The 17236-nt window shown below is 38.7% G+C and overlaps 1 protein-coding gene across 4 annotated transcripts in view; it reads right to left on the bottom strand.

Annotated features, from left to right (window-relative positions):
• Positions 1–1757: 1757 nt before the first annotated feature.
• Positions 1758–17236, bottom strand: part of MOCOS (molybdenum cofactor sulfurase) — a 208428-nt gene continuing 192949 nt past the window's right edge. The window contains exons 13-16 of one of the 4 annotated variants that reach the window (XR_009419401.1): positions 14775–14901; positions 12412–12516; positions 5117–5313; positions 1758–3562 (exon numbers count right to left, since the gene is read on the bottom strand). Coding sequence is in view for 2 of the 4 variants with exons in the window: in XM_059481941.1 (XP_059337924.1) it covers positions 5219–5365; positions 12412–12516; positions 14775–14901 (379 nt within the window). In the remaining 2 variants the exon portion in view is untranslated. Of the gene's footprint in view, positions 5366–12411; positions 12517–14774; positions 14902–17236 lie in introns of all 4 variants that reach the window. The other 3 variants (XR_009419395.1, XM_059481952.1, XM_059481941.1) reach the window with 3 other exon arrangements.

Genomic DNA, 17236 nt, shown 5'->3' on the forward strand with positions numbered 1-17236 from the left:
TTGGAAGAGATTGGCTTACAGAAGAAATTTGATTTAGGACAGAACTGTACCTAGTTATAGGCTATGTGTGAACCATGCAAGGGAAGGGGCTTTACATTTAAGGTCTGTAGCCTTTCAAATTTGCCATGAAACTGCTGTACTAAATCAAATTCCCTGACTTCTCACATTTTGTCTTACTTGGTGGGTATTTAGGACACCCCTCAGCAATTCTGAGTGGCAAATGCTACAACATGCAATTTTTTTTGTTTCTCTCCTTTTCCTATCCTGCCTTTGCAATGATCTGTTCCCCAAAGGCACAATTCTTGAATATTATTCTTAGAGGAAGACTTCACAGCACCAGCAGAAAAAATACTAACTTTTTCTGTAACACATATTTCTGGGATTATTAGGGAGGTTTCTGATGTACTCTGCCCATGACAGTGATGCTCAAAGAAGCCCAATTTCAAACTTCTCTAACATCTCTCCCTGTCCATAGTGCTGAGTCCCTTCACTCCTCATGCAGGAAAACTGCCTATTTTCTTTTCCAATGGAAAGGACCTACAACCACCACCTCACCAAGTGACTAGCAAAACAAACTGGTCAGCATGAAAAGGAGGGAAGAGAAGTCTCTTAAATGGTGCCTTGCTTTAGAGGCACCATTTGACCTCTCTGTCAATGACTTACTCTGAGTTCTCAGAATGATTTATGGGCCTAAGGATACCTACATACCTTAATTTTCTGGGGGAAAAAACCCACAAACTAGATGATGAAAGCATTCGCATCACAACTTTTCTTTCTCTCCTGCATTTTTTCCTGTTCACTCTGGCCTTACCACTGGCACACCTACCAAGAAGTCAGAAATGTAGGTACATCTTTTGATGATTTAAACTCGTATTTCCCCCAATGGCATATTTCAAAACACACCTGAGAGGTTCTTCTCTATTCTTGATGAAGTTCCACCTTTTATTTACACACTGGTGGCCAGAGGAAGGAGACAAAGCTGCTTCTGCAAATGCAGTGTCTCAAAAATCCCACTGAAAGGAGCACTCTGCTTTCTCCTCCCCTCTCTGGGGGCTATGCCTATGTTTTCCCCCAGCATTTGCCTCAAGACATCTGTATAATGCAGAGACAGGGCTGCGCCCACATTTCACCTGCATGGGAGTGACTTACCTGTTGTGTTGCAGAGTTCTGCTCTTCCTCCCCTCCCACATTCAGTGACTCAAAAAATGCATGAATAATTAGCTCAAAGTCATGTGTGGATGCCACCTCACTGGGCTCATGTCTGTCTCCTGCTGGCCCTGTGAGTCACAGATCATTTCCATGTAAACCTCATGAGAAGGGAGGGACAAGCCTTCCCTGTGATTCCTACACATACCAACTCCTGTTTAGTCTTCCCTACTGACTGACAGGTTAGACACTGGGGAAAAACAGTGTTGGATCCCTCCAGGCAAAGGAGAGGGAAACAAACCATCTCTTCTCTCATCATCTCACCCTTGGTGAAAGCTCCAACTGGATAACAGAGATGGATTCAACAGAACTGACTGTACACATTTTAAAGGAAACCAGTGATTATGAGCTCATTTTGTGCAGGGCCTGAGTGTGCAGCTGATTGGCATGTGGCTACACTGATGGAGGGAACACCTCACCTGTGAATCCCACCAGCAATGAGACATCCCTTCAGTCCTGAGCCACGTCATCCATGTGCCCAGCCATGCCTCAAAGCAGAACTGAGCGCCTCATGAGCTTGAAGGTCAGGAACCACCACCAGGAGACACATCAAACACAATATATATTTTATTGGTTTAATTTCCAAGGCAGTTAAAAACCAGATGAAAAAAGATTTACATAGCATAATCTCTACAATTTATGAAGAATAATCACATTTTTATGCAGTCCTTTGTCTTGATTTTCTTGACAGAAAGATGACCTAAAATTTTTAGTATACTTTGAAGGACATCATTGAAAGTATATAAATTGTAAACTAATCTGAAATATCTCAGTCATATCAGAAAACATAGAGCTCAGAAACTTATCCTAAAAATGCTGATTTCTGTTTTGTGATTTCAGTCTCCTGGCTATTATTAGAGCTTGTAACAGTCACCATTTTTACCTTGAGATTTGAGAAGGGGCTAAGTCTCATAGATAATGGAATGTGTCTGAATAATTAATTGCAAGTAAATAAGCATTTGGTTTTCAAACATATAGAGGACTTTCTAGATATAACACTCTGGAAATACGGTATTAAGTACATTTATTATCCATATAAGGCAAACATATATCTGCAATTATTATTTAATTATTAAAAGGTTAATTTGGCAGTAATTGGAGTATTCAGATCAGAGCCTACATTCATATAAAGTGGTCTTATTTTCTATATACTTGGAAAGTTAAGAAATAAACCCTTATAGAACATATAATTTTTAATATAGTGTTTCAAAGTGTTTATGTCCCTTTTGTATCTGCAGTCCTTGGGGTTGCAGTATGCTAAATTTCTTCCTCTGAATTATTTTTTCACATTATGGGAGGCGTGTTCTTTCTGCAAACTTATAGTGCATGCCACTTAAAAGTGACTTTTTGTACTTCAAGATTTTCCACAGAGTTTTGTCGCTGAGAAGAATTTGCCTTCATCGATGGAAAGACATATCAGTTCTGGCAGGAACATTCCAATTACTAGAAGGGAAATATTATCTTTTATTTAGCTGAAAGATTCCTTATGTATCTTCCATCAATCTGAAGTGTTGTGACATTTCCTACCACTGTACCACAAGGATGTTCCTTCTGGGAAATGCACAGACTATACTAATGACTGTGTTCATACATCAGACAAAATCTTTCTTTTCCCCCTGGCAAAATGGCAAAATTATTCTTGATCTAATATAACCAAGCCACAGTAGAGAGAATGTGTAATTGACTGTAAATAATAGGTCAAAATGACCAAGCATGACATTTTAAAAGTTCAAATCCTCTCATCCATAGTTATCATACATTGCATTATGGATATTCACAAACAGTATTTGTCAAGCCACTGTGTACCAAAGTGACTTATTTTGTACTAAATGCAATAACGAGCCAAACAGAACCTTTTGAGGTTGCTTTCAATTTCCTTTTCTAACTTTTGTGCCATTTTAAACAAATGACACAGTGGTGAGGTGAAGAGGACAGAGCAGAGCACCAGAGATCACCAAAGGTCAGCATACAACAGGTCTCTTCATATTAAATCTGTCAGAGCTATGCTGGCCTTCTACCCAACAAAGCAATACTCTGCATAGCAGAAAGTGAAGCAGTTAAGAGATTTAGATACCAGGAAACTGCTTTTCAAGGTTCCAAAAAAGCCTTCTCATTACAACCTCAGATAATTGACTTTTAGAGAGATAAACTCAAAGCAGGCATCAAGGAGCAGACCTTGGGCTCTGAAGTGGAAGGTACAACTCTCAAAACTGATTTTCAGTTTACATACATATGAAAAACCTCTCTCTTCCCATGTATTTTATGGCAGATGGTAAGAAACAGATAATGTTTCTTCTCATTTCCATTACAAAGCTCTGCTGAGAGACTGTTCCAGCTGAAGTGAGTAAAACCAGTTCTTCAAAAGAAAAAAAGAAAAAAGAAACCATACATTAAAAAAAAGGAGGAAAAAAAGGAAAGAGAAAAAGAAAAAAGAGCATTTTTGAATTCTGATTTGTGCAGTGGGTGATGAGCTTCCTTTTCCCATTCTCTGCTGCTCTGTGGTAGTCGCTCTTCTTTCAGAATGACTGTTTGACCAACTCTTTCACAGAGCCGCCTGCCTCCCTCCGGGGATATGCTCAAACAACTCAAGGATTGCTTCAGCCAGAAGCACTTTCACACAGCTGGAGCCAAAATTGCCCCTAAATCATACTGGATGAGAGTTTTGACGGTGCTTTTAGCGGGGTCAAAATTTCGCTTCCCAGATGGCAATAGAACAGCCAGTCTAGGAGAATTTTGCCTTCCAGGAGGACTTCCTGGAAGCATGAAATCATCCCATAGCTAGCCGGACACATGTTGAGGGTCATAAAACACCTGGCCTCAATGTATTCAGTCTTGATTTACATCAACTTTCCACATGGATTTTCTTCTTTGCTCCATGTCTTCCTTTATTTATTTTTTGTAATTTTCGCAGTAATTGATACTTCAGACTAAGGTTTCAGACATTTGCTCTCATAAATCAGAAAGCATGAGTTTTTTTTAGGAGTTGCCAACAGCTGTTTAAGAAGGGCACTATGAAATGAACAAAGGGTAAGAAAAAAGAATGCTTTGACCTGTTTGTGATGGAGAGCAGTCAAACTCTCAAGAGTTCCCTCAAGTGGCCATTAGAGATTGCTGAGGACAAACAAAGTTTGTATAGTAAATGACTGCATTACTTGAAAAATCTCTAATTAGAGGTAATGTGTCAGCATCCAAAAATGTAAAAGGAAACAAGAGTGTGGAACTCATAGAGCCATGAAATGACTTGGGTGGGAAGGGACCTTAAAGACCATTTAGCTCCAACTCCTCTTCCATAGGCAGGGACATCATTACATAAAAAATCCTAGGGAAGACATCACATAAAATAAATCAGATGGAAAAGTAACAAAGGGAAGAGAAAGAAGTTGAGAACAAATGGATGGAATTCCTTCACAGGGAACGTGTATTGCAAATGAGTCCTCATTATCTTTGTGCTGTGTTAATGTTCTCATACACTACTCACACAGACTTCCCAATAATTCCCCCTTTTCCATTGCTTTCACGCTGTCTACACATCACCTTCAGTTTCCTTTTGGAAAAGCTGAATGCACTACTACTCTCATGCCACTCTTCCACTGTTCTCTTCCCACCCACATTGTTTCTAAAATATGTCTTGCATCCTCTTCTAATTGGGGTTTTGACAAAGCAGTAGAAGGAAGCAGTGTATTGTTGTGTTTACTTTCCTTCATTGAGATGTGGCTTTCTGACAACAAAGTTGGGCTTGTTTTGGGAGTCATCCACCAGTAAGACTTGATCAAACCTGTTGAACCCTGAAGCAATTGTGCAAAATAGAGTTATGGCTGCTGCAACATAATCACAAGCAAAAACATGTAGGTGAGCTGTAATTATCAACAGTTTTGCCATCTGATAACATTTACAGCAAACAGAAAATTACCAGAAGCAAATGAGTGGAAGCTTTTTCTTTCTTTTTTTTTTGAATAACTGACTACTGACTTTTCCCTGTCGTTGCATAAAAATTTTATCTCCACCAGAGAATCTATCCTGAACATTTTTCTTCACTGGATGTTGGAGGTTGAATTTCTGTATTCTCCTTCAGCACTGGAAGTACTTGAGACCCAACTGATAAAGTATCTGAAAAGGATGAGGAAAAGGGCTGGTTCATCAGGTATATGCCAAAGTTTGTCTGAAAAAAAGCAAAATATTTATTAAGATGCAATATGTGTTAAAGTAATCAAATCTATAGAGGATCCCACAACCTAGATATGTTTAGAAGAAATATATTGCTTTAAGAATAAGGAGGTATGTACTATGTCCATGTAATTAACAACATTCTTAACTCATTAATTATAATAGACTGGTAAACAGAAGCTAATGCCATGCTATTCAAGAAGAATAACTTAAGTAAGGGGATAAATAACACAGTATTTCATCATGAGCTGCTTAGTATCATGTATGTAATTCACACTCCCTCTCAATCCTGTTATTTAATGTCTGCTCTGGCTCCTTGACAAATGCAGTTAATGTATTGTCACAAAGGCTCTGCAGCATGGGAACACTGGTATGTTCCAACAGTAAAGAAGTGTTGCATCTCACATCATGAATGATTCACTTTGTTAGCAGAACTTTATTCTGCCTAGCTTCTGTGAGTTTCCCTTCATTTGTTTTTATGAATATTCTAGTATGTGTTACAGAAAATATTCAGAAAATTCATTTTAGTGTTGCTTCCACTTGTTAAGTGTCATTATCTGTGAATCCATCCTGCATAAATATTAGAAATACTTAGAATATCTCTTTGGGATACTGAGTAATATAGAAAAGAAAAACTGACTATCCACCTTGCCCACTGGCCATGCAACTCTCACAGGTACCAAAGACCTGATCTGAGTGCCTGCATTCTTATATGAGGTCTTGATCTCAAGGAGTTGAGTGTTACAGTTGTGGGTGTGATCTGGAAATGTCACAGGAAGAGACTGGTGTGGTTCTGTGGTTTTGTTTTCAAGCACTGGATAATTTAGAAACATGCAAGAAACAGTTTGGTCATCTCATGACAATATTTTCCAAAGAATTAGATAATAGTTAATCAAAAAATACGTAAAGTAGGAAAAAAAAGGAACACTGAAGACCTTGTTAAATTGATAACAGATTTTGAGACCTCAGAAAGTCTTTGCTCTTTAAACCAAGGACCTTGGAAACCTGATATTAATTTTCTTGTCTCTTCTTGCAGGTTTCATAAAAAGTATTTTGATTTGGTAGACTACAGCCAAAATGTACAAGTAAATAAATAAGCAAACTAAATACAAAATTCTATTATCCTTTTCTATTTCCTGATTACATTTACCGCCATTGTTCAGATCAATGATTCTGCAATTGAGTGAATTACATTTAGAGCAGGTTAAAAAAATAGTAGGCAAAAGAGATTGCAATAAAGAAAAAAAATAGATGAATTTAAAGGGGCATATTTCACAGATTAAATATGAAGGCAGTATGTTGTCTCCTATTCTTGCTCTGTGTAATTAAATAAAGATGAAGCAATGAGGTAACAGAGAACAGCTCTTAGTGGTAAAAGAGAGATAAGTTTGAGACCTACCCCCAAGTAAGAGAGATGCTGTAAAGCAGAGATCTATCCAAACATGGCCTCAAACCCTGAATTTGGCTATTTCTGCTTCATTTGTAATCCTAAACATCAATGAGAAAAACGGCCCCTAAGCTTAGATATTTTTGGCCACCTCTGCTATTCCTCCATGCCACTGGCATGTGACATCAGAGGGCACCAGCTGGACCTCTCAGGCCTATCCCACTGCTGGCACTTTCTGGGTACCAGTGGCTGTGTTGGTGTCAATGCTTGGTGCACACCTTGGCAAATCCTTGTGGTCAATGTTCTAAAATTGCTGCTGAGGAATGACTGCAGCACTGTAAGATCCCATCCCTCTAGCACAGTGATTCTGTTGGACCAATCGTGATGCTGTAATGGTGTCAGTAACTGTTTCATGTAAAATATTAAAGTACATAGTCTTATTTTTCCATTTTTGCTTTCCTCTCATTCGTTGGCAAGTTTCTCTATTGGCATAAATGTTGTGTTCTTCAGCCTTGTGGTTGATAAGCTGGATTCAATTCCTATATCCTAATACAAAAATGACAGTTGCCATGATTTTGTTTGTTTTTTTTAGATCAGGCCATTATAAAACAAATATTGTAAAATTAATACTAGTTCATGCTACACCACATTTCACACAGGAAGGAATTTTTTAACTCATCCATGTAAATGAGCTTATTTGATGCGTGAGAAGTTTTTTATTTATATTTACTGTATTGTCATCTTGATGTATCTTAAAATAAGACTAAAATAAATCTGGGCAGATTGTTCACTGTGAAGAACTTAATTTACCAATTTTTGTTATTGAAAATCATTTAGCAGGATTTTTTTTTTAATGCACCTTAAAACATCTAGATTTACTTAAGAAAATACATGTCTGAATGCATCTTTTCTTCAGGAGTTCTCAAATGCTGTTTTAATACTGGTCCTTAGTATTTTCTTTCTCTGACTGGGCATCTCAAGTCTCAGTGTTTTTCTCAGTGAGTAATGCCTAAGGAGTTTCCAAGGTGATGATACACTGATGGTGTATCACACATATTTTAGTACTAATGCCTGCTTGGAATCACCAACCTCTTTTTTTCTTGTGAATGTCATTAAAACCAAAATTTAGCCTGTAATTGACAGAAGTGGATTTAAGATCTTTTAAGTAAATGTCCCTGCTTTTTTCAATAATTACAAATAATGAGTCAGCAAGTACTGATAACAGTAATCACACACACACCCCTGACAAGCAGCCACAAAAGCTTCATCTGCCACTTCAGCTCTCTTTCAAGAGGAAGATAAAACGCAGAAATCCTCACATTTCTGATGAAAAATGAGGCTTTCAGATGCAGAGATTACAGCTTGCAGAGTTATTACAGTGAACCTCCTAATCTCTGCCTGCTACCTTTTCCTGACTTCAAGGACATTTTATTCTGCATATAATCTTCTCAGAACACTCCAAGAATTGGGCAGGGAGTGCAGGACCATGAGCACCATGGCTTTATCTGGCAGTCAAGACTCTTCCCATCAATGTAAAATGCTACAGGAACAAAAAAAAAAATTAGAGCTTCTTGATTAGGAAAAAGTAAACCACTTCACTGCTGGGAGAAGGAGAAAAAAACATACATATTCTTGCCAACAGTGAATCATATGATAGTCATCACACTCACTTAAAGGAGGAGCTATGAAATGCTGTCATTCTTGCATGTTGTTTCAAGTTCATTTACTGGATCAAGAGTAATATGTTCTACTCAGAAATTCACTGACAAATACCCTGTGTACACTATCACCTTCTGCAAGACAGAAATGTGAGGGGCTTCATCGGACAAAGGCCTGAGGTGGGATGTCTTTGAGCTACGACTCCTAAAGAATCAGTTAACACAGACTGGAACCTGGTAGAGAAATATTTTGCTAGAATGTGTAACAAGCACATAAATCATACTGTATGCTAACACTTAGCTTTGGATGGATGAGTTCTGGATTTTACCTCTCAGCTGCCATATTCCAATAGATAAATTTACCTGTCCAGGTCTTTTCATTTGTTCATACAATAACATAAACTCCCTCTCATCCAAAGATTTGGTAGATGCAATTATCAAAATTGATTTTTTAATATGTAATAATGTTTTATTAGCTTTGGATTTACCAGAATGTAAAGCCTTACAAAATAGGAGAGAAGAAGTACTCACTTCTGACCTGCTGATTTTTTATATTGGAAAAAGGCAAAATTTTAAGCTGGCATAAATAAACAACCCATATTGCTCTGTTGAAAATATCTGGACTGTAGAATGCTTCCTTAAAAACTGATATTCCTTTGCTCTACCTCAACTAAATGCATTTTCCAGTTCAGTCACTGATGAGAAAAGAGAACCATATTATTTCAGAGGCCTATTAATTAAAACAATCACTGTTCTCAAATGTTCCAGATATTTGAATGAAAAGCATTGCATGGTGTAAAGCCCTGTGTTACTGTGAAAATGATAATGATGCATCAGATATGAGAGGTAATTTGCTATCCTTGCTAACATTTCACTAAGCAATGCAAAGGCATGGCATCTATTTCTGCAGGAAAAGAAGCTCTCCCAAGGCACAATGAGATACATAAAGGAGGATCAACAGGCCCCAGAAAAAAACACAAGCTTTTTAGTGTACGAAGGCATGTGCAAACATAATGGATTTCCCTTGATGTACTGTTATCCATACATTTAGACCAGGGCAGACTGCTAATGCAATAATTCCCTTTGGTACCTTGCCAGCAAGTCCCAGCTTATAGCACTGCTGCAAATCTACCCACAGGGCTTCCACTACCATTAGTGCTAAACTGCATCTGCAAAACACCAAAGAGAGGCAGGAATGCTGTGTTCTCCCTTTCCCATCCATGTGTGTTTTGTGTCAGGTGGTGAGGCATGTGAAACAGCATGTGGCCATTTGCTTAATGGAGTTATCTAGTCTTTCCTCATCTCCTGCAGTAACAGAGAGCACTCTGTCGCAGGAGGAGAGCTCATCTTTCCTTTCCAGTCAAGAATTACAGAAGGAATCCTTTATGAGTGTTTCTTCAGAAAGCAGAGCTCAAGTTTACTTTATAGAGGTGTTTACATTTTGTGTCAAACAATGCCATAAAAGGTTTCATAAAAATCAGCTGGCAAGGCTTCAGCACCATGCTTTGCATTTATCTGGAAAGATGCAAATTGCTTGGGTGGCTAGTTACAGTAGCTGGTCCTGACTTTCAGCTGCAATCCATCTATGCAAAGGCTCCATCTTTCAATTTGAAGCACCAGGTTCTAAGAGTCTCAGAGGAATGGAGAAAAATAGGATTTTAGAAATAAATATTGAACTACCTCCTACCAGCCTTACATTATTTAGCTCATTATTGAAGTTCATTGGCAGTGCTGCTATTTGGGCTACGTGTTTGATAAATTTCAATATAATTTTTTCAGGTTGGTGTTCTTAGAAAAAACAATCTAAAATGGTAAATATTGACATCTGGGTCTCTTTTCTATCTGCAGCATCTTTAATGTTTTGGCAATCAACTTGGTACAGCAGCTTTCCAAAGACCTGGGAAACGATCTTAAATCTTATTTTTCTGCAATAGTTTTTTTGTATTTTGAATCAGATTATTGACAGATGGGAGCAAACACTGCTGATTTCCTTCACTAAATCTGCATATGATTAAAAAAAAAAAAGAAAATTAAGTGTATTAGATGACTCCTTAGCAGAAAAGCACATGGTAAAGAAATGAGTCACCAAAGGATTAGCTCTGCGATTTAACACAGTCACATGAACTTGATGTTCTTTCTCTCTCCCCACTGTGAGCTGTGAAAGGTTTGGATCAGTGTCCTCTGTTAGGTCTGCTGAGCACACTAAAAATGCCACAGTCCTTCCTGGGTGCTGCTCAGAGATAATCAGCTAGTGCCCATCACCACTGGGGCGACCTGCAGAAGGAATGGGCTCTGAGATCTCCTCAGAACAGACCAGGCAAATCTACCAGCTCAAACTCTCCCTTTCAATTGTCAGCTAAGCTCACCCTCCTGCAGAGCAGGGCATGCTCACATCTGCCAGCAGCGCTGAAGGCTGGGGAAAAACAAAAAAGGCTGAATGCCCGTGACTGTGCAGCATGAATATGGGCACAGCTGAGGCAGAGAGAGCTCTCGCCCGCGGTGATCAGCAGCGCCTGCCTCCTCTCGCAGCGCGGCTTTTATCAGGTGCCAGCTCCTTCTGGAAAGGCTGGATTGCTCCCTTTGCCTTAGTCCTGTTTGAATGAGCCACTTGGTTCTAGCAGTGCATCATGAAAATCTCTTCATAGCTGAGTTAATCAGAATGAGAGAGGAGCTCATCTCTGCTGTGGGAAACATGCAGAAGATGCTGTGCCTCTCCTGAGAATCTGCATCCTGAGTAAGGTTTTTTTTGCCATTTTCTCACTGAGTACAGAGTGCTCTTTACAGAGGTTTCAAGTCATAACCCAGTAAAACCCATATGGGCATAAAAAGTCCTCTGCATACTCCACCTCATGTGGCAGCAGGGAGCATCCCTGTCCCGAGTGTCCCAGATGCAGCAGCTGTGGCTCACCATTACTCGGAAAGGGCCCCTGTCCTCAGGCTACCCACTGTGGCCAGGAGCTCATCTCACACAGGCTCATGTACTGTGGGGACCTGGAGCAGAGCCTGCTGTGCAAGCCTAAGTCACCTCAGGTCAGCGGGAAGCTGTGCCTCGCCAGCCGGCCCTGCTCCGACATGGAGCCACAGGAGCTATTCACCAAGGACAACAGCCAACGAAAAGAAAGCCCTTTGCTTAATGAGTCACTGAGACGAATCAATTTTTTTTTTTTTTTGTCCAAACATAGAATGCAGTATTTGTAACTTGTTTGTGCATTGTCTGGTTGAATGATTTTCAGCCTATTTGTTATTGCTCTGTGCTGGTGCTGTGCCCCATCTCTGGTGTTTGGCGGGTACTGGCAAAGCTCCCAAGCCCTGACTGCTTGAGACACTTTAACAACAGGAGCTTAACCAACAGGAAGCAATGAATTTTGAATAAGGATTTTCCGCTAAATAAATACGTAGGAGGAGATTTGTGGAGCCTTTGGGATGCCGAACTGTCCAGCCATCATCTGAGTGCTCTCAATTCCAAGAAGCAACACAACCTAAGGAAGCAGGACCTCAAATAAACACCTGCATTTCTCACTTACTTTTTGGTCTCTTTGCTAAGCAATTACTCTCTACTTTGACTATATTCACATCTCCTCTGTTTTTCCTACTAACTAATTTCTCAGGGTAAGAATAAAGTTTAGTCTTACACACCAACTGTATAAGTTCAAACACTTTCTGATTTTTCAGCCTGTTTCTTTTCTTAAATACATCAGTGCATCAGCTTGTGTTTTTAAGACCAAAATAAACACACTGTAAAGAAATACATATGAAATAAAAGCAAGCACAGTTAAAAATAATGCATATTAATAGTCCATTTCTAATTAAAAATATATAAAGCATTTTATAGAAATAAACCATGCCATATCTGGGTTGTAAGTGCATCCTCTTTTTGCAGAAAAAATCCAAATGGTAACAACTTAGCTGTGAATATTCATTCAGCAGATATTTCACTACCCGTGCAATAAAGTCACTACATCTTTCATTACAGCTATTCTGAAGTACTGTACTAACCTTTCTACCTCTGGCAGCAGACAGGGACTGCAGAATTTCTTTGTTTCGTTTCCCAGACTGTTGATCAATGCAGATTATTTGACATCTGCTACATGGACCCACAACCTGAAATTTGAGTTAAAGAAAGTTCATGGCTGTTTATCAAAGCAGTACAGCATTGAACAGTTTCTGACTATCATTATGTATTAAACACATACTTTTTGCATACTTTTCTGTGGTTTTTGAAGCTTTCATTATGTAAAAGGTCAAGTCTGTTCACCTAATGTAGTAAGTCTAAAGGCAAAAGTCTCAGTGAATTTTTAATTCACTTTTTTCTTTTTTTAAGGAAAACTTTCTCAGAGACAGAATCTGAGAAATACCAGACATTTACATATTTGTATTTCCTGATGGCTCCACTTCTTCTGTGGGTTAGCAGGGCTGCTTGCCCAAAGAACTGAATACAAAATTAGGCCAATGCCTCAGGATTCAACCCAAGGAGGATTTTCTTGGGACTGGGAAATGCACAACATGTTTCTTATATGCATGGCACTTTTAGATACTCAGAATGTAAAATATTTAAATATACAAGTTTACCTAATCAGAAGAAATAATTTATCCTCTATTCATCCTCTATTACACATGATGTTAACATCATATGTAGTTGTTCTTAAAGCTAATTGTTGTTTGAACTAAAGTATGTTTTTAGGGGGAAAAAACCCCAACCCTGCAACAAATTTCTTCTTAGAGCTTTAAAATGGAGAAAGACAACATATTGCACTTTCACTTAACATCGTATCTCTAACTTTAGCAAAGCTGTACATTACAGAAATTGTGTCTTACAGTATATACCAGTATACATATTCTACTTTTGTAAAATGTGCCATAAATTTCAAATAGGGTAAATAATTTAACTGTACACTTAGAACATTTTATGTACTGAGCTGAAGTGGCATTTCAGGTTTTTGAGATGCATCTAGACTGCTCATATAACTCTTCAGCATAATCATCAACATCAAACATCAGCTCTTTTAGAAAATAATTTTCCACAGCTCTATTTTTTTAATTAAAAGAACAAGACAGAGAAGGAAATTTTTTTTCCTGCTTTACTTTGTTCAACAGCTTCTACCATTTTTGTGGCATAAAGAAACATTAACATAATTTCTACTGTTACTACATCAGTATCTGGAAAAGGACCTAGCAGAGATGGGAAAAGACAATGCAAGTTACATAAGCCTTTCTATTTTTGCCTTGTATTCCTAAAGTATATCAATGCCAGAAATAGGAATGCCTTTTATTTTGCAGTTTTACAGTAACTTATCAACAGGATCCTCAGCTGAACTCCCCAATGTAACTGCAGCCTCCAACAAGCTATACACCATGGATTTTGTTCTTTTTGTTCCTCATTTCTTACTTGTAGCAATTTTTCCTCAATTTTCTGTAACTTATATTGCAACTTACTGATCAAAGTACACATAAGAAGAGAGCAGATAAGCAATATTATCCACCCTTGCTAAAAAAGTTTTTTATAGCATGCTGACTAGAAAAAAAAGAGTGATGCCTATCACATCTTCTAGATTTGACCTCAGTACTCCTGTCATTCACACTTAAATTATAATCTCTAAGAAAACAACAAATAAGCCACTTTCACAACCTAGGCAAAGCATCTTCAAATGCATATTTCATATCTCTTGGCCAGACAAATTCAGCAGAACATTTAATACATGTGTGCATCATTCCCTTAGGTGTCATGCAGCTTTTACAGATTCTTTGTTAAGAGCTTTTCTTGAAAGAATGTATTTACAAACAAGGTCTGCCTCTGTAGCATTTTCCTTACAGTACCAAGGACATTATGTTGTGAGCTATGAGGATACCAAAAAAACCCTACCAGTCTAGAATTAATAACATTCTTTGAGTGAAGACTAGGATAAGATGTATACAACAGAGGGCAATAGACCATGACTGTTCACTTGTATTCATGTCTAGTCTTTGGTCATCAGTTGCTTGATTTGCAGTGACGTGAGGTTATATTTGCACTACTGTGCAAAACAGCCACAAATATTCTCTGCTGATGTGCTGGCTAAATATGTGCTGTAAATTCTGCCTAAAAAAACTGATTATTATTCAGTTCAGATAGATAAAGATAAGAAATGCTATGAATTATGAAATTCAATAGAGGTGTGGAGAAATATGGCAAAACCTCTTAAATATATTGTCACAGGACACATCACTTTTTTTTCCCCACAGTTCATAAATTTTGCCTGCACAAAGTGTACTGCCCATATTCTTTGATTCAGGAATCAAAGTCTTGTAAAAATTGGTTTGTCTCCAGGAATCAAAATGCTTTGTGATACACTGGGGCACAGCCAAGAGAGAAAAGGTCACACCTGGAATTGCAGAGCACCTATTGAAATTTCAGTCCACTCCTCCTCTTCAAAGGACTCTGGTGCACTGATGACAATGTTGGCACGGAAACGCCGGATCAATTCCTCTATTTCCAATGGCTCCTTCAATCTGTCTCACAGAGTTGACAGAGCAAAAGAAAAATGAAGATTATTAACTAATTTTGCACTAGATGTTTCTGCTGTAAGACTCTGGTGGTTCATGTGATTAGCAAACGCTTCTCCAGAATAACCTGGACGAGGTTTTATTACAAAGGCTGTGGGAATGGCACAAGGTACTCAACTAAAGTTTGTAACCTCTCAACCATAATATATAACCTTCTAGGTGGTTTCTTCAGAAGTGTAATCTGCAACTATAGGTATGAAAACATGTAGAGAGGTGATTGTGAACCATGCATATGAGAAAATTCCCAAATTGTTATCATATGTAAGGCTAATGGTAACGAGTGAAAAGATCTTTTTAGTTAGTAATCATTTGACTTGTTATATATTGCAAAAATAGAAGCTTCTAGAACCAAAGGCAAATAAAATTTTATTCTGCACATGCTGCAATGACAGAAGGGACAAAACCAGTAGTTGCTGAAGGTGAAAAAGGCCAGTAAAATAATTTTATGAGAGATATATCCCTCATATTATTATTATTTGCCTTTGGGAGGCAGCAGATTGCACCAAACGATAGGTGTTTTAAAAAAAATTAATCTCTGTGTGGTGATATCTCCCCCTCTTTACAAGCATTTGAGCTGCCAGAGTGTAGATTTGTGTCAGTGTGGAGAATGTATATGAGACAGAAAGAGGAGCAGACTGCATACAAATATCAGAAATCTTGCAATCTTGCTGCATCTTTGAATTGCCATTCTTCACTCTTCTTCTAAAGGAGAACTTGAACAGGAGCAGAAAAAAAAAGACAGTGTAAATTTGACAGAGGGCTCTCTCAGTGCCACAGTTAGTGGCACTGAGAGAAGAAACTTCTTTTTGCATTAGCTGTTAAGGACATGAACCATTTTTGATACTCCATAAACTGTACTCTGACAACTTAGGGATATGACATCCTACAGCAGAGGCAGAAACCTGGGTAAGCAGTGAAGAGAGGATTTCTGTTCCAGAGGAAAAAAAAATGAAGAAAAAAGTAAGGACATACAGCTTAAAATGTATTTTAGTTAGAGAAAAAACATGCAAAATAAAAGTACAGGGAAAACTTCACATCAAGCAGTCTTGGCAGAGGTGGCCTGTTAGGTGAAAAAAAAAGTGCTTGTTTTTATTTAAAAAAGTCTGGATGATCTTTTCTAGCAGACAAATCTGCGTGAGGATAAACAGCCTGTGCAGAGTTTCAGTCAGACCACAGAAGCCCAGCTCCACCAAGCCCCAGTGTTACAAGGGCTCCAGCAGCCTGGGCGTAGAAGGTGGGATGAGAAGCTGCAAGGCTACAGGTTTTCCCTCAAGATCCCATAGTTAATCCCATGGCTGAGACACAATTTGTAATGAATGCAGGAGGTGGGAGCCAACAGGAAGCGTAGATTATGCCAGTGCTCATACAAACAAGAAGGAAAACAGCAGTTACTTGTGAACACATTCAATTCTGCTGCTGTGCTTCCCAGCTTTGCTGTGGGCTCTTGGAGTTTGGCTGCAGTGGAGTCTCTAGTTTTGACTGTGTTTTGCAAAATCTAAGTGCGTGACACCCCAGCCTGCACTGGGGGCATCAAAATCCCAGTAACCTCAGAGCTGGGCCTGCAGTGTCCTGAGACAGCTGCTTAAAAAACGTCAAGCTTCTGCTTATCTACCCCTTGCTGCTGAACTCAAAGACTGCAATGCCCCTACCCCGACCTCTCTGCCTTCAACCTGCTCGGGCTCACATCCAGAATACCTCACCTCTCTTGCACCTCCCCCAGCCCTCAGAAATGCTTGTAATTACTTGGCAACACGTATCTGAGTAAATTTCCATTATTTCTTCTCCCACTAAACATGCATTGGTTGGATGGAGTGGCAGGTACCTTCATCCTGCAAATCCTAACACAGACCTGCTTTGAACATCAGTGTAATATGCCAAAGTCAGCCTAGGTGCTTTGGATTTTCACAGCAGTGGGCTCTGCAAGAATGCATGGCCTATATTTAACAGGCAAACTTGAAAATTAATATTTATATCCTCAGGGTTACAGTTCTAACAAGAACATTTGAGCACTAGGCCAGGCCATAGGGATTTGCATGGAGGTGACCTGTAATGGAAACAGCAGAGAGACAAATGTCCGCAGGTACATGTAGCCCTCCAACAGTACACTGGATTCTAATTTTTAATTGAATTACTGTTTCTGTTTTAGATCACCTCTAAAATGCCAAGTGCAAACTGAAGACTAGTTTTTACTTATGGAAGATACAAAGTGAAATTAAAAAAATTTAATTGAAAATTGAAGTTGTTTTGCAAAATTTAGCAGGTTTCATTTAAGCAAAACCAA

This window comes from Ammospiza nelsoni, chromosome 1, assembly GCF_027579445.1.
Source record: "Ammospiza nelsoni isolate bAmmNel1 chromosome 1, bAmmNel1.pri, whole genome shotgun sequence".
NCBI lineage: Eukaryota > Metazoa > Chordata > Aves > Passeriformes > Passerellidae > Ammospiza > Ammospiza nelsoni.